Source organism: Macrobrachium nipponense, chromosome 9 (genome assembly GCF_015104395.2).
Source record: "Macrobrachium nipponense isolate FS-2020 chromosome 9, ASM1510439v2, whole genome shotgun sequence".
NCBI classification, from domain to species: Eukaryota; Metazoa; Arthropoda; class Malacostraca; order Decapoda; family Palaemonidae; genus Macrobrachium; species Macrobrachium nipponense.
In genome coordinates this window covers 13,294,221-13,318,112 of record NC_061110.1, presented here as the reverse complement: position 1 = coordinate 13,318,112, position 23,892 = coordinate 13,294,221, and the positions used below count along the sequence as shown (strand labels likewise).

The 23,892-nt window shown below is 43.0% G+C and overlaps 2 protein-coding genes and 1 long non-coding RNA gene across 7 annotated transcripts in view; all 3 read right to left on the bottom strand.

Annotated features, from left to right (window-relative positions):
• LOC135217946 (uncharacterized) lies at nucleotides 1-17,282 on the bottom strand. The gene is made up of 3 exons (XR_010315241.1): nucleotides 17,210-17,282; nucleotides 6,878-7,042; nucleotides 1-16 (listed from the first exon to the last, which is right to left on the bottom strand). It is a non-coding gene; the product is annotated as an uncharacterized LOC135217946 (long non-coding RNA).
• Nucleotides 1-23,892, bottom strand: part of LOC135218366 (uncharacterized protein KIAA2013 homolog) — a 93,442-nt gene that overhangs the window by 43,297 nt on the left and 26,253 nt on the right. The gene's annotated exons all lie outside the window — the stretch shown is intronic.
• On the bottom strand, nucleotides 17,667-20,280 carry LOC135218579 (uncharacterized). The gene is made up of 4 exons (XM_064254992.1): nucleotides 20,095-20,280; nucleotides 19,689-19,843; nucleotides 18,249-18,337; nucleotides 17,667-17,784 (listed from the first exon to the last, which is right to left on the bottom strand). The coding sequence occupies exons 1-4, from the start codon at nucleotides 20,105-20,107 to the stop codon at nucleotides 17,667-17,669; spliced, it is 375 nt and encodes a 124-aa protein (XP_064111062.1). The 5' UTR covers nucleotides 20,108-20,280.

Below are 23,892 nucleotides of genomic sequence, written 5' to 3'. Positions count from 1 at the left end.
GAAGGGGAGCTCTTGCCTGGACAAATAAGAAATATGATATTGTTATGATACAATAAAGTTTTATGCATACTTACCTGGCAGGTATATATATAGCTGTATTTTCTGAAGTCCGACAGAATTTAAAAAACTTCCGACACACGCAGTGGTCGGCCAGGTGGTTAGTACCCATTCCCGCCGCTGGGAGGCGGGTATCAGGAACCATTCCCATTTTCTATTCATAATTTTTATTTCCACTGTCCCCTGAGGGGAGGTGGGTGGGTACTTGAATATATATATATCTGCCAGTTAAGTATGAACAAACTTTATTGTATCATAACAATATCATTTTGATATGAACTACCTGTCAGATATATATTATATATAGTTGAACCCCACCGTTGGAGGTGGGAAGGGACAGAATAGAAGGATTTTGGGACACAAATGCATGCAGATGATTTACATCTTGGTTCCACCTGTTAGCATAGCCGACTTCGTGATTACTGTCACCCAAGTCTGCTTCTGCTTTACTAGAGTTGCCAGCGAGGTAGAGACCTATAAAGCTGGTGCACTCCAGATGATCTGTCAACGGGGGCGTGACCACAATGTGACTAGACCATATTGACCATACCATGAGGGCTAAGAAGAAAATATATATATATATAATTATATATATCACCACCTGACCAACCTAGCCAAAGTTTAATGTGTGTTAACTAAGGCTTCAGAGTTAAGAAGTCGCCGTTGTCAGCGACTCCACAACTAAATTAAGAGCTCTTCCTAACCATTTTCTACAGGATAGGATGAGTAGTACTTCTTGCCCCCAAGATTGTGTCTGCAGACACGTATGGCCCTAGCGAGCAGCAGATCTCATATGCCATCTTCACATCTCGCAGGGAGTGTGAAGTGAACCCAGAGTTGCTTCGCTAAAACATGGTACTCAGGATGTTGCTGAGTGCCATGCTCTGTTGAAATGCTTCCGAGGCCGCGCCCTCACCTCGTGAGCATTCAGATAAAAAGCTTTCAAATCTTTGTGCAAACACAATGAAGGAGCATTTTTTGAAAGAACTCCTTAACCCTAAAACCAGGGTGTACTTCGATATGGGCAAGTCTGGTCTTTTTCGGAACACTGCAGATTGCCCGACTGACTTCGACTTTCTTGATTTTAAGTAGATAAAACTTGAGAGACCTGACAGGGCACAGGACTCTCTCTGGCTCCTGCCCACTAACTTGTGCCATCCCTTGCTTTCCAAGATCCTGGCCCAAGGACAAAAAGGGTTTCCATTCTTAGGCCATAACGAAGGGCTTAGGGAGCACACCTCCTTGTGTTCTCTAAAGCCAAAACTTGTGACGATGGCTTAAAATCTCACTAACCCTCTTTGTCGTATCTAGGGTGGTTAGAAGAAGGCCTTCCTGATCACATACAAGAAGTTAACAGGCAGGAGAGGTTCGAATGCTTTGACATCAAGAACTTCAGACTACGTCTAAGTTCCATATTGAAAGCTTCGATCCGGAAATGCAGTCTGTACTAAAGTCAGGTGAACGACCAGTTGACCAGTCAGACGAATCAAGGACAGCAAGGCTGTACCCTGAAGACCAAAAGGCACTATTCTTAGCTTGAAGGATGAGTGTCTGGACTGCCTGGGCGATTCAATCTAAGCAAACCTTGGGGGTGTATCAACGCAACCCAACGTCGTCCGCAATCGACTTCGTCAATAAGAAACTCAGGGCTACTATATGTCGCCTGATCTCGCACGAGTGTCTGACTCCGAGAAAACAGGCGAGACAAAAAGTAGATGGTGAGCTAGAATCGAGATTCCACAGACCTCAATGATCGTGAAGGTCTTTGTTGTTTGACAGATGCAAATCTGTCAAACAACATTCTCTGTTCGCACTGGCAGAATTTTCAAAACTCTCGGCAACCGCTAGACCACTGGTAGTTCAGGTGATCTCCCCCACGTTCCCGTGGCGCTGGTACTTGGAACTATTCCCGTTTTCCTCAGATTTTCTCTGAACCCTGTCTCCTGAGGGGAGGAGGGTGGGAATTTAATTATATATACCTGCCAGGTAAGTATGCATAAAACTTTATTGTATCATACAATATCATTTTTATGCATGACACTTACCTGGCAGGTATATATATAGCTGATTGACACATTTGGAGGTGGGTCACAGACAGCAACATCGTCATAATTCAAAAATTAACTAATTTTTAAAATTATTTATTAAGTTCCTTACCTGCTAAGGTAGCTGACTTCGTAGGTCCTGCCTCTTAGCCTGCTAAACCTTAGTAGCTCTCAACTAGGATGTGACCTGTTTGTTGAGAAAGCTAATAACAAGGGTCTGCAACTGGACGGGACCAATTTGTTGACAGGAAACCCTAGCCCTCTCTTACCAGGGGCATTCATGCTAGGATAAGTTAGACCACCTGAACCACACACAAAGCTAACGTAACACATTACACTTCACATACTGAAGAGGAAATAACCCTCTCAGACAACCATAAAAAGAACACCACTTAATTAAAATACCTAGCATGTTAGTAATGCTCTTCGTTGCTGCCGTCGATCGAGACGATTCGTACGGACTTTTGCAATCCTGTAACGAACCTCTAGATGATCGTTACATTCTACGCCTGTTGTTATAATAGGCTCTTTCTCGTAAACTCGAGCAGGGACCGAGAGAAGATACTTCTTAAGATATGAGAGCTGTGGAATATCAGAGTTGATGTGGACCACTGGTTCCAAAAACTCGTTTCGAGGACTGGAGGGACGACCGAATTGCATTTACTTCTTTCAGATTAAGATCCAGGACATCTGAAACACTATCCAGATGTCCGGCACCTTCTTTCTAGCATGACGCACTGAGAGATGTTCAGAATAATTCCTAGATCTTGAATAATATTTCAGTTTCCCGGTAGGAAAAAACTGTGGTCTGAATTGCAGTCTATTCGGGGAAACAAACTTCTTCAGGAAGGAAATGGTCCCCAGCAAGCTCATCCATTCCCTCCCCGAGAGTATGCTTACTTCCCTATAAGGCTGCGCTTTGCCTAAGCAGGAGAGCATATAAAAGTGCAATGTTGCGGTAGACTCGTAGTTCTATACCGTGCGGTAACGAGCACCGAAAGGATTAAGAGATAACTCTGTTGAACATAGTAAGGCAAAACTAATGCAACGTTTATTATTCTTCACGTAAGAAATCCCCTCAATCTTAGGCTAAAGTCCGTGATTGTAGGACAGAGATACAGTTAGTCAGTCAATCCCGCAGGAGAGACGTAACCGCCAGCACAGAGATACGGTTAGTCAGTCAATCCCGCAGGAGAGAGAGACAAGGAATGACAGCGAACGATCTGTTACTGGCTCGGTTGGAAGTTTGGAACTTGGGACAGTCAGACACAGCAGCAGCCAGCAGCTTACGAACGTCGTCTCTTAACTTTATGTCTGGGTTGCCAGCTACCTATTCTACGAAGAAATAGGTCCGTTATTTTTGAACAAAAAGAGACTCTCAAGCTGGTATCTTTAAGCGAAACAGAAAACGCTAAATATATAGATGCGTTTGTGTCGTCAGAACACTACCATACAACGGTAAAAGATAAATCGGAAACTCCTGGAAGGCTGCCGGGAGTGACGATTAAATGTCCTTAAAAGAATAGTAGACAATAGACCTCTCGGTTGCCATCCAAAGAGGTAACTACAGCAAGCGTGTATGACTTGAACCAACCAGTAGTAAAATAACGCAAGGCAAAAAAAATTTTATTATATCACAATAAAGTTTGTTCATACTTACCTGGCAGACATATATATAGCTGAATTCGGAAATACAGCTACATACATATCTGACAGGCAAGTTTCATGAACAAAACTTAGAGAATCGAAGCAGACAGCTCAAGCTTCTTAAGATACTGGACATAAGCGTCATTGACGTAGTCTACAAGTCTATTTCTTGTACGAGTCTGCGAATGAGGAAGGGGAGCTCTTCCGAACCTTGTCCTTATTCGCTTACGCAATATCAAGTTAATGAGATGTTTGTCAATGTGAACTAACCCATTAACGGTACAGAGAGATATTTTGTCAATGAGGGGAGACCCACTTACTTGACAAAACGATAGTATATTGTCAATGGGGGAAAGTCACTGAATTGACAAAACGTAATCCAGGAAGTCGAGCCTTTTATTTTTCGATTCCCGTCTCAAACAAGGAAGGGACAAGAATCCTGTTAAGAGACTGGGCTTACGGTAGGTAGAACGACAATGCTCAATCGGCATGGAAGTCTCGACTAGAAACTAACAAAATCTATCATCTGAAAAACCCTTTCAGATGGTCTAAAAAGCTTTAAATTTATTGGCAGTATGGCAAAGGAAGTCCTGTCTTGCGCTTTCCTGAAGAGCGTCCTTTTGATGAGTGCCTTTGCAAGAATCCTACTGAACGTTGCCGAAACTCCTGACGTTCAGGACGTCGAGCCTTTACATAACCCGTAACTGTCTTATCTCAAAGTCTTGACTGAGGTAGAGAAAACGAGATCTTCCCTTCAGCTTTCCTTAACTCCATCCACCTTTGCGAAAAGCAATATAATATTGACAGAGACCTCTTGAATTCACGAAACCCGAGGTCTTGCTGGGTTTCGAAGACGAAGTTCTGTTCACTTTCTTGAGGCTCAAATCTTAAACAAGAGCTTGAAGAGTTCAACAGAAACGTTCTGGTGCGCGCTCGGCGTCCACTGGCGAGGACGCTCGGCGTCCTGGTGCGCGCTCGGCGTCCACTGGCGATGGACGCTGGGCGTCCTGGTGCGCGCTCGGCGTCCACTGGTGAGTGCGTTCTTCCGAGCGTCCTGTTCAAGCCGATCGTCCAAATAAGCGTGCAGAAAAGCGTCACGCTCCTGACAGGCGTCAAAACAAGCGAGAGAAACTGCCTTCTTTTTCCTATTTCTTGGTGGTAAAGAAGTACACGTGATCAGGCAACTTTCGCCTTCTTACTTCTCACAGAAACACATAACGAGGGAGAAGGGACGTGAAGCGTCCTCTTCTATAAAGCTTCTAGAGGGCGCGAGTCCTTCCGAGAGCTCCAAACCCTTGTGCGGGGGAGGACGCCTCGGAGGACGAGAAGCAATCCTTCAGGATTCGTGCATGTGCACGCACTTTGGCAGTCTGGGGATTTTCATCAGAAACTGCCGAAGCACGCCAGATCGGTGGGGTTCCCTGTAACCCTCCTTCGGCTTTCGACATGCCCTCTCCCTTGGTTCTGGGAGTTCGACAGAGGTCTAGACCTAGAGGCGTTATAAGGGCCGATCTGACGCACCCTCCACTACACAAGGGCCACTGTCACTGCACTTAGCCACTTCACTATTGCTCTCTAAAGCAAGCACTTTCGATTCTAAGTTACGAATCGAAATAGTATAAGAGAAAGGGCAATAACCTCTACAGACACTGTTTTAGGGCCCGAAGGCAACATTACAGGGTTAGGCGTAACAAAAACAGAAGTAGAACTCTTCACAACAATGAAGGAGAGCGACCACCTCTCGCAGACATAGTCATAACCCGTAGGCCATACTACAGCGTTAGGCAAAATAAAGTCTACCGGAAGGATTAGCAGTATCACTACCCTGACTTTCGTAATTGATTAATTGCGTACATACTAAACAAACTTTTTCCTTACGGAATTAGACACGTTTACTGATTAATTGCGTACATACGAATCATACTTTTTCCTTACGGAAATAGACATGTTTACTGATTAATTGCGCCCCCAAGTGCGGAACTACCGAAGCTTTCGGTAGCCACACCCTATCTTTGCAGACAACACCCTCTGAAACTAGCCTAACTAGATTCAGATATCTTATGCAAAAATGAATCAAATTCAAATCAATTTAAGATAGCGTATGCCTAGCCACAAATCCAAGAAATAAATAAATTAAAAGATAATTAGGATACTTAGCGGCAAATGAAGTTTCCAAAATCCTAAGCCGGAGGTACTGAAAACAGGTGTTTTCAGTACCGGCGACAGAAAATTTATGAATAGAAAATGGGAATGGTTCCTGATACCCGCCTCCCAGCGGCGGGAATGGGTACTAACCACCTGGCCGACCACTGCGTGTGTCGGAAGTTTTTTAAATTCTGTCGGACTTCAGAAAATAACAGCTATATATATACCTGCCAGGTAAGTGTCATGCATAAAATTAAAAAATTATTTAAAACCAATGAGATGATTCACCCAAGAGTTAAGGAGGGACTTCAGAGAGAAGCATAACCTTTTCAAAAATAAATTTAAGACAAAAGCAAATACTGTATCACAACAGAGATCATAAAACTATATTTTTGTGAAAAATTTCAACCAGAGTTATTTCAACACAAACTATCAAACTGATGTGAGTAAAATTCAAGAACATTTTCTGTAACCACAAAAGCACACGAGTAAACAAACTCCTTTCAACTTCACTGCCTTAGGTATCAGCTTTTCTTGATTAAGCCTTTCTGATTTGTGGCTTCACCTATATACAGGTATTTTTCATAGAGAAATATTCAAAAATTACTGTATTTTTATATTTTCATGACTAAATGCATTTTTTCTGATAAAACTATTAAAATACTCAGGTACCACAACCATTATTATAGGGATTCTGGATACCATCTCGTCATAAAGTCAGCAGACAATACTACAATACTGCAATTAAATATGTATAAAAACAAGCAAGAATAATTTATCATGATATTACCTAAAATATAAAGAACCTTTTTTTATCAATAGTAATACTATTGTATTAAGAGATAAAAAGGATGAAACCTGCATACCTCTACCCATAACTGTACATAATATGTGCTTTTCTATATAAAACAAAAAAATTTCACAAGAAAAACCACATGCAAATCTACACTTTAATGTTGAGATGACCTAAAATGTGCAATTACCTGTGATAAGACATGATAAAGGGTAGCATTAATAAGATCTCCATTAACTGCATTCTCTGCTTTGGAGTGGCTAATGCAGAACCCTGATGACCAAAGCTCGTTCCAGATCAAAGAATGCTCTGTACGCAGCTTTTTTATACTTCCTGTGACAGCCCGTTTCAAGACCTGAAAAGAAGAAAATGTAAGTTGTAGCAGCACAATTAAATCTGCTTCAAGTCATTTTTATAAGTTGAATTCACTTTAAACTATTCTGTCCTAACTGATAAAAAACTAGCAGCTATAAAGGTGCAACTACGTACAGCCTTACTTATTACTACTATTTCTACAAGGCAAAAACTAACTTGACAACTAGCTTTATATAACATAAAATAAAAGCAAAGGGACTGAACCTTGTCTTTGCAAAATACACTCAGTAATATATCTCATAATTAAATCCCATTGGAAACCCATGTAGTTAAGGAAACAGTCAATGAAAAGTTCTTGGCAGAAAGATCCTCATGACCTAGACCTATTTACATCATACCTCACATTTTACTTGCAAAAAAATTGACTTGTCTCAGTGGTCTATTTTACAGCTCTTTAAAATAAAAGCAAGCTGTCCACTAGCCATAGATGAAGGGATAGAAGGAGGTCACAACCAATGAAGTAAAAAGTTTGTTTCTAGTGTACACAGGTTGCTAAGACTTGATTCACGACACAAAAACTTAATTTTCACATTTATCAGACACCCGAGGCAAGACAACTAAATGCCAAGTTCTTTACTTGTCATTTCATTTGATGAGAATGAATTGCATGGACTACAAACCAAAATGGTTTAAACAGAGGAAATAAGCTTTCACAGTTTTAAAAAAATCATTTACAATTATATTAATTATGTTTGGATAACTGATTACGTATTGTATTACTGTCTATTATTAATAAAAATCAGATACGAGCGTCCTGTGATACGAGTGCTTTGAGACCCGAGGTGGAATTCGGTCCAAATTTTGCCTTGAGACCCGAGCTGTGTCCCGAGATCCGAGTTGGTTTCGGGGGACGCCACCGCTAGTTGGCGTTCGCGGGCAGCATCAGCTGGGAGCATCCCACGAGCTCACTCGCACGTGTGGCCGACAGATTTAAGTTGTGTTTGTGAGCTGTACTCGTGTTTTCGCTGTTTTTTCACGAATTAGTGAACTTTTTTACCTACCATCATGGGGCCAAAGAAAGTACGTGCAAAGGAGAGTGGTGAAAAGAAGAAGAGAATGCTGCCGATAGAGGTAAAGCGAGAAATTAAAGACATGTTAGCAATGTGGGAAACACTTTCGAGTTTCATTGAACAGAAACATCCAGAAAAAGTTTCGACTAGTCGTGCTTCAGCGTTATTTAATGACACTTGTTTGACTCATTTCCGGAACATTCTAAAAGGGAGGCAGAAGCAAAGCTCTTTGGATAAATTTTTGTTAAAGAGAAGCGCAAATGAAAGTGCCGAAAGTGATTCTAAAAGGCAGAAAACAAGTGCTGATTAAACTTACGTATCGCTTAGGTTAAGTTTTAAGTTTAAGTGCATTTAGTATTTTTTCAAATTTAAGTTAAGGAAAGTGCAAATTTTTATTAAAGTTAAGGAAAGTGCAAATTTTTATTAAAGTTAAGGAAATGCAGTTTTAGTTTACATTTTAATGTTATCATTTTGTGTTCGAAAAAATGCTGTTTACGTAACGGGACTAGCCCCTCCCTGCTCCCTCCTCCTCCTCCTCTCCGCCACTCGACTCCGTTAGCCAGCCAGCCACTCGCCTGTCAGCAAGGTAAGATTACGTGTTCTTAACTTTTTGTTGTGTTACGTAACTTTGTTATTCATTGCTAAATTTTAGTTTTAGTTTACATTTTAATGTTCATTTTTACATTTTCTGTTAGGAAAATTCCTGTTTACGTAACGGGACTAATGTAGCCGTCCACCCCTCCCCCTCCGTCACTCGCCTCCCTTAGCCGCCCGCACGCGACTGTCACCAAGGTTAGATTAAATTAACTTTTTCTTTTCTTTATTTTACTTTAATTCTATTCATTACTAAAATATATTACTGTATAATTTTTTTGTACTATATTTCTACATTTATATGTGTGTTTTCTTCATTATTTACGATGGTTTGGGGGTATATTTCATAGGTCTGGAACGGATTAAATACATTTCAGTTAATTTAAATGGGAAAAATTGATTTGAGATACGAGTTTTTCGAGTTCCGAGCCCGGTTCCGGAACGAATTAATCTCGTATCTCAAGGTACCACTGTACTGTATTTGAATTTTTTTTAGCTGTACTTTCTTAGTAATGATTCTTATAATTTATGTCTTTCCCTATGGAAACAGATTTTTCTTTTTCTGAAATAAATTATTTTAAACGTCAGTACCAATTGATTATTTTCTACTATGCTTATACTATTCACAAATTCCAGTAATGCTCTACCATGCAAAGTCCTTTATGAAAAATTGTCTTTGGTTTCTCTTCTAATATAACTTTTGGTTTGAAGCTGAGGGTTCAAAACTGTTTTACCTTTTAAACGGATCACCTGAAGAAAAGCAACCCCAACACACGCTGGGGTCGCTTTTCTTCAGGTGGAAAATATTGGGGTCGCTTTTCTTAAGGTGAGGAATTAACAGGGGTTACAGTAAGACCGTGGTGGAACAGCGCTTCGCGCCTTATCCGCATATTTAAAGATTCTTGGCAAGCTCGGTATGTTCTGGCAAGAGGTAATGTTGCGCTGCACGTGCTAGCCACAGGGGTTACAGTAGGTTTGATTATTTTTGTACTGAAATTGCAAGACAATATGCTTTTAATTAACAATCGATTGTTTGTCTAAATTTGTGTTTTTAACAAATGTTTAATAAAGTAGTTTTTAATGAATATATATCTATTTTTTTCTCCTTTTTTCTATAATAATATTATGAGCTAAAGTGGGTCACCTGAAGATTGGAGACACCAACAAGTAGGGGTCGTTTATCTTCAGGTGGAAAATATGACAATTTGTCGAAAATTGCATTTTTCCTAACTATACAAACCTGAGGTCCTTTACATATAGTCCCTCCTCATGCCACCCCTCACTCTGCGTATTTTGCATGGGCCAAAAGCAAAAGTGATTTGTTTACCTCCCAGTCGCGCGGCGCGCGACGATCGGACAAGCAGTTAACTACCGTTCTCCCCTTGTTCGAAGCTTACGACCGTTCCAGCTGCCGCTAGCTACTTCCTATTGTTAAAGGACCTCAGGTTTGTATAGTTAGGAAAAATGCAATTTTCGACAAATTGTCATTTGTTCCGATACGTAATACAAACCATCGGTCCTTTAACAATAGGAAGACTCACTTCTTGGTGGGAGGAATCTGAGTCTTTTGATGAACAGACTGGTGTTCGTCCATCCCTGGAATGCCTCCCTGGTCGTAAGAGCGAGGGAGGGATCCAAGCCTCTGTCCGATTGATCGGGGTGTGCACCGCAGGATCAATGGTCAGACCTCTGGGCCGAGTACTAAGAGAGAGGCAAGCGTATCTCTTCGTACCAGCAAGCAAGAACTTGTTCCTGTTTGCAAGAGGCAACATAAAGTATGGGTTGTCTCAAGCTGGCATCCACTTCCTCCCCTTGTTGGAGGAAGTGGTGGATATATGCTCCTATCCCTAGTGAAAGGGATAGGATGGGGCTCTGTTGAGTAGCTCACCTGCATCTTGTCCTTATCCAGCAGGGTGACGACCGTGTCCCTCTAACCACAGGTAGAGGGGAAGAAAAAGATGGGAAGAGGAGCCAGTCACACTCTCATTCACTCATCCATTCTTACGGTCACACAGGGACTCGATGCTGTTCAGCCTGCGAGGGTCTGGGTTCGCTACACAACGTGTTGAGCAGCCACCACGGGTCCCAGGGAAAAAGATCCAAGGACCTGTGGGCAATATCCCGAAGGTAGAAGGAGGGGCATGTGGTCTGGTTGGACCAGCCCCTGCCTTCAGTACCTGCGCCACGGAGAAGTTCTTGCGGACAAGGCAGCATCTCCTTCGCATCGAAGGCGGTGAAGTCCATTAGGGAGGGGATTGTGAACGACTCGAACCAATCGTCAGGGACCGAAGGGTTCTGAGTCTTCGCTACGAAGTTCGGTACGAAATCGAGCGTCACGGATCCCCATCCCCTGGATGCTTGACTTCGCAGGAGAAGTCATGCAGTTCCTCAGAGGAAAAGAAGGAAATAGTCGCATGACCTATCCCTCTTCTCTAACTTCGGTGATGTCCAGTACCCATACTGGTCTGTCCGTTTGCCACGAAGTCTCTCGCATCCTCCTATCCCCATGCAGCGAAGTTCTCGGTAGTGGATAGGACACCGACACTCCATGGTGGGTGTCAATGGTATGGGTACTGTGACAAGCTATTAAAACGAAGTAATGATTGCTCTGTAACAACCGAACTAAGTCAACAGCGTAGTTCGTAACTGACTCGGCGCTCTGACAGCTGCCGACTGACTGCGTTCGGTAGGAGGCAAGTTGTCAAAGCATCCGAGTAAGTCACGTGACCTTCGCCTTTAAAGGGTTATGCCGAGAGACCAAACAAATAATGTATTTGTTTGTCACCAATGCCGGACAGCGAGGTGATGATTCTCTTAAGGCATGTGCCCAACAGGCGAAAGTCAATTGCCTTCTAGAGACCGAGGTCCCTAAAGGTAAAACATCTCATGGTTGTTGAATCTCAGCTAAGGAGAAACAACACTATGTACCGTTGAAGACGAAGGTAGATATTGAATGCAACCTACGTCTTCACAGATGAATCGAGAGAAGGATTCTCAAGATTCATAACCTGTGCTTACAAATGACTGAAAACGCTAACCGCTATTTCATTGCTGTCCGGTGAGAAGTCGTAGTTGCAATGAAAGCGGGGCGTTCTTCAGTAATGAAAACACCAGGGGAAAGGAAAGCCAGCCTGAAAGAACTGTTCTCATGGGCTGAACATTGGAAGTAGAGCTGTCAGGTCGGAGAGTAGGCGATGTCTTCTGACACATCTGGTAATTCGGGTTGAACAATGAACAATTGTACACCTACGAATACAAGATATTTTGAAGACAAACTCAGATGTCTGCAAAATCATTCGCATTATCGCAGTGCGATGCAGCGGGAGACTTGTACAGACTTCTGTTACCGTGCGGTAAACAGAAAGATGAAAGAGTCCAAGAGATATCTCTGTTGAAAATTCTTGCAATGTCGAAGGCGATGGAATCTAGCGTCACAGCAGTAGATGGTCCTTCATTATTGCGAGAATCCCCGTTAATCAGAGACCTAAGTCCATGATTGTTGGGCAGAGATACGGTTCGGTAGTCAATCAAAGCAGGGGAGAGAGAGACATACATGACCGTGCATCTCCGAGGCCCAGCTGATACTGAGCTGCTATCAGGCAGTTCAATACGCAGTAGTTGAGCCTGAGCTCTCGCGGACTCGTCATCCTGAGTTGCCAGGTAATCCATTATTCCACGAAGGAATGCGTTCGGCTAGAACTACCGAGCATAAAAGATATGCTCGAGCAATTATATTTAGGCGAAACGAATTTCGGTAAATATAAAAGTTGAAATGGTGTTGTCGTGACAAAACCGTAAGTATATAAAATTGAAACTGAAAACTCCTGGGAGGTTGCAGGCAACCCCAAGTTGCAGTTCAATTAGAATACTTGTCTTATAAGTCGCAATCCGTAGATTAACTAGGATATGCGCCTACCCCTCGGACAATTCAACTGCTTAGTAGAATCATGTCGCGAGGTTAATATACGTAGTATATTTGTAGGATTCTGAACAACGATCTCCATCCTAAATTCTTTCCTTCAAGAAAACAAAATAAGGATTGGAGATCGACCACCTTCGATCTCTATCAAAGAGAGTGAAGGAGAAGTCTTCCTCGAAGGAAAGCTTCAATGGTGAACAGAATACTAAGACGATAGTTCAAGCCAAACTGGATATTCCCGTCCGATCTTCTCTATTCCAGGTTGGTCGCCTACTGTGAGATATTTTCTTTCAGCAGCAGTCTTCTTCCCAATGCTAGAAATTCCAGGAATTCGAGCATAGGCGAGGTTCCAGATTATCGTGTATATCGGGGATTCTCGTCTCGCTCACTTTGGACCGTGGTCTCGCGTAAGTGTTTGGAGATCGTAAAAAACTCGAACACTGAATGCGTTAGAAATTCCGTAGAATTCTAAGCAGTCTGCGAAACCCCCACCGAATTCGTCAAACGATATCGGCTGGTGTCCTCTCGATTCCTGAGAAATCGAGAATGGGCAGGATTCCTCCTCAACGACCGGGGCTTACGTCAGGTAGGACCCGAAGGTCCCCCCGGTAGCGCAGTCCCGAACGTGGGATCCTACAGAGAAATCTCTGTAGGATCCGTCCCCTTTCCCTCGTAACCGTAAGGAGAGAGGGAATGGGGGAGGAATTGGATACTCGCTCGCCTTCCCAGTGGAACTAGCAGTTGGAGAAGAGTAGGAGCAGCCATCGCCTTGCGGCGATGGCCTCTCAGAGTCTGGGAAAATGTATCGTCAGGAGAAAACGTTTTCCCGAGGAGGGTTACGAACTCTCACTGTAGGTAAGGGTCTGCCGCCACTGTGAACGTCGTCTGGGTGGGGCTGATCGACACCTGACAGGAGAGAGCCGATACCGTCCTCCGACTCATTCCAGTCCTCGTCGAGGTCGAAACCTCTCAGGAGGACCGAAGGAGTATTTAAATACGGTGTCCGAAGACACGTAGAAACGCCGCTGTCCGCAGTAGAGGAGGTGGAAGTAGCTTGATCGACCGGCCAGAACTGAGAGAGCCTTCTTGTCGGAGACGAGAGACTCTGGTTCGAGACAGAATCGGCAAGCTCCGATCGCGGCAGACCCACCGTCGGTTTGGGTTCCCTCTCGGGCCCCAAAACGACTCGAGCAGAGACGTGGGCTCTGCTGGTGGGAGCGGCAATCCTTCCGCAAGGTCATTATGCTGACGAATCAGCTTAATGACTTCTGCAAATTCCTCTGTATCTCGGGAGTAACCGCGTCTTGCGGAGTAGGACCGTCCAGTCCCTCCAACAAGAACAGATCCCGAGATACTCCTCCTTCAGAAGGAGGAACAGCGGCAGACCCCTGACGGTCGCCTCCAGCTACTTGCGCGTATGTCCTGGTCGGTCCTAGAACCGTGCCTGGTCCATACGGCGTCATAGCGGGATCGCGAGCGGCGCACCTCTCGCGATCACTCATAGGTACCTCGCTCCTCCCGGTGTAGCCCGAGGAGGTTGAAGGTACAGGAGAGGCAGACCTGACGCTCCCCCCTAGCTCGCTGGCAGGACCGCAGCGTGCTTGGAGGGCTGCTGCTGATCGTCAATCCGCGGGTGTCGATCGAGCAGCAGGCCTAGCCTTGCCGCTCGCCTGGGGCGAGAGGCTCGGCTGAGGACGTCGACGCTGATCTCTAGCGTCAGGCGAGCTGTTGCTGGTTACCGTCTCCGCCCGGTCCCGATGGGAGCGGCGTCAGGTGACCTGCTAGGCTCGCTGTCGCGGTGAGACCGGCGAGCGTCCTCTCGGCGCGTCGAGCCGCTGGTACCAGCCGTGGCTGGTACTGACGGCCGCGGGGACCCCTTCCTCTCCGCCTCAACTCGTGGCTGGTCAGCGACCGTCAGCGTCAACCCGAGCAGCCAGCTGGTCGCTGCGAGAGCGTCCACTGGCCTGGCGAGAATTCGTCCTGCACGACACTCGCCAGTCTTCTGCTCCGCGCTTCGGTCCTTGAACGGCGAGCGAGCTCGGGGTTGTCCAAGACTTTGGCTGGACAGTCTCCCGCGGGAGACCGTCCACTCGGTACTTCTCGCTAACGAGAAGCCGAGGCGGATCCTGGTTTAGCGGCAGAACCGCTAGAACCAGGCGAGGAAGTGCCAGCCGAAGCTGGTACTCCTCTGGTCCCCGTCTTCTTCTCCTTGGTAGAAGAAAAGACGGGCCCTGTTCCCGAGGGAGCAGGGGGACCAGCAGAAGAGCTCCCCGAATCGCCGGAGCGAGACGGGCCCTTAGAAGGTCCCGAAGGAGCCTTCTTAGGGGGGAAAAACCCGGGTTACCAGCTGGTCACTGCAAGAGCGGCCGCTGGCCTGGCAAGAGTCACCTGAGCGTCTCTCACCAGCCTTCTGCTCCGTGCTGCACTCTGGCGCCGAAACTTGGCTGTGCACGGTCTCCCGATCGGGAGAACGTACACTCGGATCTCTCGCGAACGAGAGACCGGGAGCCGGAACCTGACGTAGCGGCATCGCCGCTAGCACCAGGCGAGGAAGTACCAGAGCTAACCGATACTCCTCTGGTCCCCCCGTCTATCTCTTCCTTACGGAATGGGGAGAACGGGCCCCCGCTCCCGAAGGAGCAGGAGGACCAGCAGAAGGACCCCCCCGTCCCACCGGGGTGGGACGGGCCCTTAGAAGTTCCCGAGGAGACTTCTTAGGGGGGGTAAGGCAGCCTTCTTCTTCTTCGGCTTATGGGACCTTGGAAGTCGAAGGGGAAGAGGCTGCAGCAGACGATGAAGACGAAGATGACAGCTTCCTTCTTCTTCCTCGTTCAGCTCACGCAGGACAGTCGTCAGGTCCTCCATCCAGGCCGGAGCCGGGGCTATTGCCGAAGCAACACGGCCCGACTGCACCTGTCCGGAAGGACCTGGGACTGGAGAAGACACACCGTGGGCAGGACCATCATGGACAGGCTCAGGAACCAGGAGCGACAGGAACAGCAACCAGCCTCAGGAGCGGCAGGAACAGCGCAGCGGTAGACCCAGAAGGGACAGCCAAGCCAACAGCGGAAATCACATCAGCGGCGAGGTACGGCAGGCCCAGCGATCGCCTCGTAGAATCATCGGCAGCCAGCGGAACCTGGGTGGGTACTGGCGGCCGTCCCGGGGCGAGCTGCTGGAACAGCGCAAGTCTGGGGCAGCAAACACGATAAAACGGCGCGGCGGCAACTCCCCCTCGGTACGGCGGCGGCCCTAGTAGCGGCAGACGGCGTCACCGACACAGCATGGGGAGTGTAGACCAGGAGGGGGGGAAGCAGCATAAGCGGCCGTGGTAGTAGTGGAGACCGCCCCAGACCTCGCTAGACGCTGCAGCAGCCCGTGGATGCTAGGCACGCCCTGCCGCCGCGGTGGTCCATACCTGTCCAAGGTCGTCTCCCACGGATGTAGCACCTGCGGTAACATAGATAGATTAGTAAGAGGGGTTCCCTCACGCACGGGGGAAAGACATGCCCCATCCGAACGCAAAGGAAGACCCCAAATACAAAATACACGAAGAAGCTGAGCGGGGGGCAGGAAGGAAGACGAAGAATCGGATACCAAGGGAGTCGCGGGAGAGCTTTCCGACGACTTCCTGGCAGACCTTCGCTTCCCCTACCCCCGCACAGCAGTGAAAAGTAATATGAAAATGAAACAGAATACTGCCCTTGCGATTCACTTCATAGAACTTAAAGGGGAAAAGATCAATTCCCGGGTAAGAACGGAAACTTGATCCAATAATATGATGCTATCATAAAATATATATGAAAATGAAACCGATACTGCACTTGCGATTTCACTTTCACAAAAAATTCGTAAGGATCAATTCCCGGGTAAGAACGAAAATTGATCCAAATTAAATTTCATGCAAATAAATAAATGAAAATGAAAAGAATATTGCAATTGCGAATCCACTTTCATTGCATTCTATTATACAAAATTAAAAGGCTCGTGCCGAGCGCAATCACACTTCTCGGTAACGAACGCACAGGCAAAGGGCTATAATGAAAAGAGTACTTACATTTTTCAATTACACTCTTTCGCCCAAAATACATGACTCGCGCGAGGCGCCCGCCCTCGGCACCGAGACAACCCAATTCAAGGGTTCAATTCATGAAAGAGAGAGGAAATCGCCGCATCTACGCGATAACTCCATGTTGGTTCATAATTAAGTAATGAAAATGAAAACAGTGTACTTACAGTTTCATTTCAAGGCAAACAAACCATTAGTAGAAAACAATATAAACAAAGCATACGACGATGAAGCGGGCAGAGAGCGATGACGAACACGTCCTTCACACCCGCGGCCGAAAGCAAAAGTGATTTGTTTACCTCCCGCGCGGCGCGCGACGATCGGACAAGCAGTTAACTACCGTTCTCCCCTTGTCGAAGCTTATGACCGTTCCAGCTGCCGCTAGCTACTTCCTATTGTTAAAGGACCGATGGTTTGTATTACGTTATCGGAACAAATTGGGGTCGCTTTTCTTCAGGAGGAAAATATTGAGGTCGATTTTCTTCAGGAGAGGTATTAGGGGTCGCTAATCTTCAGGTGATCCTTGTAAACATCAAAGATTATTTTCTAACTTACCGTAAGGGCACTTTGTGCAACGGCTTCCTTTACGCTCTGATACATTTTTCTAGGAATAGGATCTGTGATAATTTTACTGCTGTTTACAATCCATGCACGTTCAACGAAAAGATGCGATTTTGACCTGTAAAAGGGGAAAATGCTAGTTTTAGTCACATTTACATGATATACATGATAACAAATGTTCAAATATATTTTTCCAATCATGAATACCTTACCCAAAGCCTTTTTTAACACCATAACCTTATGTTCTTTAATGAAAAGAATAACTGGAGAGCACTTTTCCAGTTTAGGAAAATCAAAGATATCAATAATTTATTATTTTTAAAATTATGATGAAATAGTTTACTCCACATACTTTGTAATCTGCATCGAATGATGGGCACAATGGGACAAGGTAAGAGGTTATCTTTCATATAATTCAGCAAAAACTGACTTTATTAACAGTACTGTACCTCTAAGCTGGACGGGCACTTTCAGCGTCACTACGCAACAGGAATGATATGGATGAATCAGGTACTTCTACAAACCCCTTAATAATTGTGTATTCATGCTCTCCTTCACCATGTTGTAACCTGCAAAACAAATGACCATAAGTAAGTTTCAAAGAAAAAATCAACAAATTCTAAGGCTGAGAGGATAATACATTTGCAAACACGACTTGTAAACCTATAAACTTATTTACTCAATAATCTACAAAAAAAAAATTGCTAACAAACCTGAGGTCTTAACAATAGGATAAATCTTCTAGCGCCAGCTGGAAACTGGTTAAAAACAATAAAAGATTGTATTCAAAATCAAAGAAATTGAATGAAAGCAGTGAAATGAAAAGTCATGAACAACACTCATTCTAAATTATTCCTATTCAATCATGTAATGAGGACTTAGAAACAGTGGAGTCAGAGCTGCTAAATAAAAATAATGTAATTAGGTCCCACCTTGGCACAATAAGAAAAAACCTAGCAAAAACATTTTAATGGAAATACTATATACATACTGCAGAGTAACACAAAAGGATTTAAAAGATAATCCCACTTACTTTACAGTTTCTGTGGTAGCTCCTAACCAGTCTCCCAGACCCATCTGTTCAATGTCAACAAGGGTATCTTGACTGGTGGGGTTGATAATCTGAAAAGAGATGCTACTGGATTACAATACTTTATAGAACTATACGTAAACTTCAACATAAGAAAATTGCCTACAGTATTACTTCGTGCACTTACAGTTTTAAACAGCATCCATCAGTACCCAGCTACACATTGCTTGCTGTCTCGTAATTACCACACATTTCATTATCTCTGTCTTTTGCCAATCTTTACCTCTTTGAAAAGAAATATTTCTGGAAACACCAACAATTCTAGAAATGTGATAAAGTGGCCTGATTTTATACTATACAATAACTACTGTCATCACCACCTTTTAATACATTATCAGGCCAACAAAATCCTCTGAGCTTCTTGATTTGATTTGAACACATTTTGGATATACTAATTCACAATGAAAGGTTTACTTTCATTTATATTCTTGCAGGTATGAGGAACAACCAGTCTTTTTCCCATACCACGTGGTGTGTTGGCATTAACTGTCTTAAAGATAAAGTATTACGTAACTAAATCAGTTTACTATATAAATGATAAAAATTTCTTTGATTTTCTCTGCTGGAAGACACTGCATTCACTGAAATGGAGTCATGACTAATAACTTAGCAGATTTTTTCATCATAATACCACTGGCTATTATAACCATCACTACTCCATCCAGCTGACTTCACCATCTGCACATATGGATCAAGACTCTGTTCTGTGCTCATCACATTTTCTGATAAGACTTTAACCTACTTCAGCTGAAAAATTTTAATTGATGGATGGCAGAAAGGTCATGTATTCTAGGGGAAAGTTAGCAGTGGAGGAATGAGATGACCCTTACCAGGATATAAAAAGAACATACAGAGGGTCTTTCCTCTTTCAAAATCTATCTAGTTGGTTAGATGGGAACCATCTGCATGCAATACTCCAATTATGGTTAATGGGCTTGCAGAAAGTTTTTTTCTTATGTAAACATCATATGGAACACTAATATTTCATATAAAAAAACTTTTGTGACAAAATAGATTATGTTCTATGGCATACTATATTAAAGAGTTTGTTGTTTATAATAATACATTTAAAATCTTGAGCACTAAACTTTGAGACTTCCTGTGCAACATCACTGTTATGCAGTACTAATTTAATTAGACCAATAAACCAAATTTCTCAACTTCAAAATGCTTCATATCTTTACCACAACTTTCAAATGGATACAGAAACTAATCCTTTGATTGCTTGCTATTTTGTCAGGTGGAATCTTTCAGCCAATAATAAGACAATGCCCTGTGTATTCTCAATACAGTACATAGCAGGGCACCATTTCTGAACAAGGCCATGATTCAGGGGATAAGGATTAAAAGCACATTAATCTTCATGAGTTCAGATAAGCATACCTTAATATCTTGAAGGAGTAATGCTGGCATTGCTCGATGAGCATAAGTTTGGTATGTCACATCTATGGATCCTACAGCTGGTTGCTCCCATGACTGCAGACGATGCACGACTCCAGTTTTATACTCTGTTACAATGGCTTCTTTAACAGAAGCCCCTACAATGAAGAGTACAAAGTAACTTGAAATAATACTTGAACTCTCTTGTTTTAACAGACTGTTTGTATATCAGGTTATACATCACAAAGCACATACTAACATAGTCAACAAAAGTAAAATTCACTTGATCATCTGGACCAAAATCTTAATTCTCATAGAGCTAAGCCGAAACACTTGCTCTGAAACTTGTTTCTGACACATTAAATTACAAATTAAGTATTATATCCGAGATTCTTCCTCACAAACTTACCATCAACTGACATTAAAGTTATTGGACGATAGTTTACGGCAGAGAAAGAGTCCTCCCATTTCTAATATATATTGGACTCTCCTGATCCAAGGAAAGGCCCATGAGACCATTACAACGTATGGGATGAACGGTCTCTCGTCATCATTTTTGCAGGGACGTGCAAGATGTGAGCGTCATCTTCTTGAGAAGCTTTGCCAGAATCGATCTAATCTCACAGACAGGCTCTACTTGCAGAATCTGAAAAAAAAAAAAAATTAAATCATAAATTCAATACGTAACCCACGGTTAACGGCGCAATCGCTCAGCGGTGATCGGTTTTACGGCTGTCGTCAAAAATATTCATTAAAATAATAAGGCACTTTAAGGTATTTTCACGGCACAATTTTCAGTTAACAACGCCGCTAGCGCCGTTGTCTAAAGAGTTCATACATTTGTAGAAATGCCATTCAGACCATAAAGGTATGCAAATTATATTAAAAAATTTTATGGAGAGTTATTACATAGGTATTAGGGTAAAATATGCCTCTGACACTGTTCTATGCTGAAAATATCGAGTTACATAAGTGTAAATTTACATGGATGTGTCGATTATAAATATCATGCTATTATGTTTAAAAATTTTATGAAAATGTATTACATATAGGGTATTTTTATTCTGCACAGAAATATGATACGAAGGCAGCTTTTGAAACTGCCCTTCACGTTATCAAATATGATGTATTTTCATATTCGTTCTTGAAAGCTGTCGTCTGCCGCTCTTCCGAAAATATAGAGTTAAAATGAGTACAAATTTAGCGATCGATGTGTCCGATTTTTTAAAATGTTTATGCTTTTTATGTTTCAAATGTGTATGAAAATATATTCGTATAGGGTATTTTTATTTTGTACATAAATATGATACAAATTAAGGCAGCCTTTGTAACTATGCTCCACGTTGTCAGGGGATGTTTTTCATGTTCATTTTGTCCGCCACTGTTCCGAATATGCATGGTGTTATTTTATTAATTATGCATCTTTTTATAAATCCTTTAAAAAGTTATAAATTACACTGTATCCAATAATAATGTATGTATTCTCAAATTATTGTATTATAAAATACTACGCCAAACCTAAGCCAGTATTCCGTGGAGCGGCCAATGTTGTGGTTTGAAATCAGCTGATGGCGAATACGAGTCTGTTTCGTCATAACGCAATTCTGAGCAAATTCTCTTGCTTCTAGTTAGCATAAACGAATATCTAGATACTTGACTTATATGAGACAAGGTTATTTTTCCTTATACGTGTTTTTCGGTGGAAATATGAATTCAATGTCTCGTTGTGAATGTGAACTACTTTTTTTTTTGTTAACAGATTACGTTGGCGGCATGTTTAATGCGTGAAAAATTACGCAATTCCGTTTGCAATTCTCCTTTATATCATCGTAATACGAACTTTACTTTATTTATCTTATATCAGCGTGAAACCAACAGTAAAATGTGTTCTTTCAAGCACAGTAGTTTTGATTAAAATGATTTTATCTCAATTTTATCTATGGTTGTGTTTGATGGCATATGTTTACTGGAGTTTTATCCTTGTTGCCGATGTACGATAATAATCATTAGCAGCTTGAACAGTTTTCTCAGCTTCAGTTATAAATAGGTTTATATTTAACAGTATATTTCCCAATTTATCTTTTGATCTGTATTGATCTTTGAACTATAGCGAATAAAGTTATTACATTAAGATATCTCAGTTCTATTCTATACATAACGCCATTTATAACAACTACTGTAATAGTGTACTGTAGTACAATGATTGAGAAATACAAGCCAAAACGGATGTTATCAATTCAGTTGTACTTAGAAAAAAAAGTAGTTTCTCGTTCGGTCATTCATCATGGCTGTACACATTCACGCAACGAGTATAACGTTAAAACCATACTTTCATCATTCTCTTTTGCTGTTTTTGAACTTATGTAACTAGAAGATAGATAAAGTTAGGCTATTGTAATTTGGTCTCTCATAAAAATCGGACTATCGTAAGACGAATTACCGTAACTTGAACACTACAGCTACCTGTACACTGTATAAACCTTATTATAATATCTTTACATACTCTAGACACCCAAAGGATTAAAGCTAGGCTTTTTTCACTTTACAGTATTTATAATGCTATAATGTACTGTACAGTACTACTGTACAGTAAATTCTATAGTACTATACTGCATAAATATAATTTGACTTATTACGCCATTGTGGGATTACCGCGCCTTTGACTGGTCTAGAGTTTCGAAAGAAAGTGTACAGCAGCCGTAGGTTTTAAAATCGCTTAGCATCGAAAATCACTTCCCGTCGGCGGCCAGGAACGGAACCCTGCCGCTAACCGAGGGCCGCCTGTAATTTCATTCTCTTAGTGCAAATGCACAAGACTATATACAAAAAATGGTGATAATAAAAATGAGGAGCTATTTATTAATTTTTATGCTACAGATAATTCGGTACCTAGAGGTTACTCTCTTCCAATAAAAGGATATATAAATACACTTGGACTACTCCAGACAGTGGTCATCATAAGACAGCCTACTATTCAAAGTAAATTTCTGCAGTTTTTAAAAGTAAACAGAAATATATACTAAATAATTTTGTATCATTTTATATGATACTGCAATAACTAATATGTAGTTGTTCCGATACGTAATACAAACCATCGGTCTTTAACAAATAGGAAGTAGCTAGCGGCAGCTGGAACGGTCGTAAGCTTCGAACAAGGGGAGAACGGTAGTTACTGCTTGTCGACAGTCGCGCGCGCGCGACTGGGAGGTAAACAAATCACTTTTGCTTTCGGCCGCGGGTGTGAAGGACGTGTTCGTCATCGCTCTCTGCCCGCTTCATCGTCGTATGCTTTGTTATATTGTGTCTACTAATGGTTTGTTTGACTTGAAAATGAAACTGTAAGTACACTGTTTTCATTTTTCATTACTTAATTATGAACCAACATGGAGTTATCGCCGTAGATGCGGCGAGTTTCCTCTCTTTTCATGAATTGAACCCTTGAATTATGCCTCGGTGCCGAGGGCGGGCGCGCTCGCGCCGAGTCATGTATTTTGGGGCGAAAGTGTGTAATTGAAAAATGTAAGTACTCTTCATTATATGTTTGCCCTGTGCGTTCGTTAACCGAGTGTGTGTTGCGCTCGGCACGAGCCTTTAATTTGTATATAGAATGCAATGAAAGTGGATTCGCAATTGCAATATTCTTTTCATTTTCATTTATTTATTTGCATGAAATTTAATTGGATCAATTTCGTTCTTACCCGGGAATTGATCCTTACGATTTTTTATGTGAAATGAAATCGCAAGTGCAGTATTCTGTTTCATTTTCATATATATATGATAGCATCATATTATTGGATCAAGTTTCCGTTCTTACCCGGGAATTGATCTTTTCCCCTTTAAGTTCTATGAAGTGAATCGCAAGGGCAGTATTCTGTTTCATTTTCATATTACTTTTCACTGCTGTGCGGGGGTAGGGGGTGGGAAGCGAAGGTCTGCCAGGAAGTCGTCGGAAAGCTCTCCCGCGACTCCCTTGGTGGTATCCGATTCTTCGTCTTCCTTCCTGCCCCCCGCTCAGCTTCTTCGTTGTGTTTTTGTATTTGGGGTCTTCCTTGCGTTCGGGTGGGCATGTCTTCCCCCCGTGCGTGAGGGAACCCCTCTTACTAATCTATCTATGTTACCGCAGGTGCTACATCCGTGGGAGACGACCTTGGACAGGTATGGGACCCACCGCGGAGGCAGGGCGTGCTAGCATCCACGGGCTGCTGCA

What these genes read in the sequence shown, in the direction of transcription:
- LOC135218579 (XM_064254992.1), bottom strand. An exon ending in TACTCCTTCAAGATATTAAG is followed by an intron (nt 18,338 to 19,688) that starts GTATGCTTATCT and finishes ATCTCTTTTCAG; the next exon opens with ATTATCAACCCCACCAGTCA. An exon ending in GCTACCACAGAAACTGTAAA is followed by an intron (nt 17,785 to 18,248) that starts GTAAGTGGGATT and finishes TTTGTTTTGCAG; the next exon opens with GTTACAACATGGTGAAGGAG.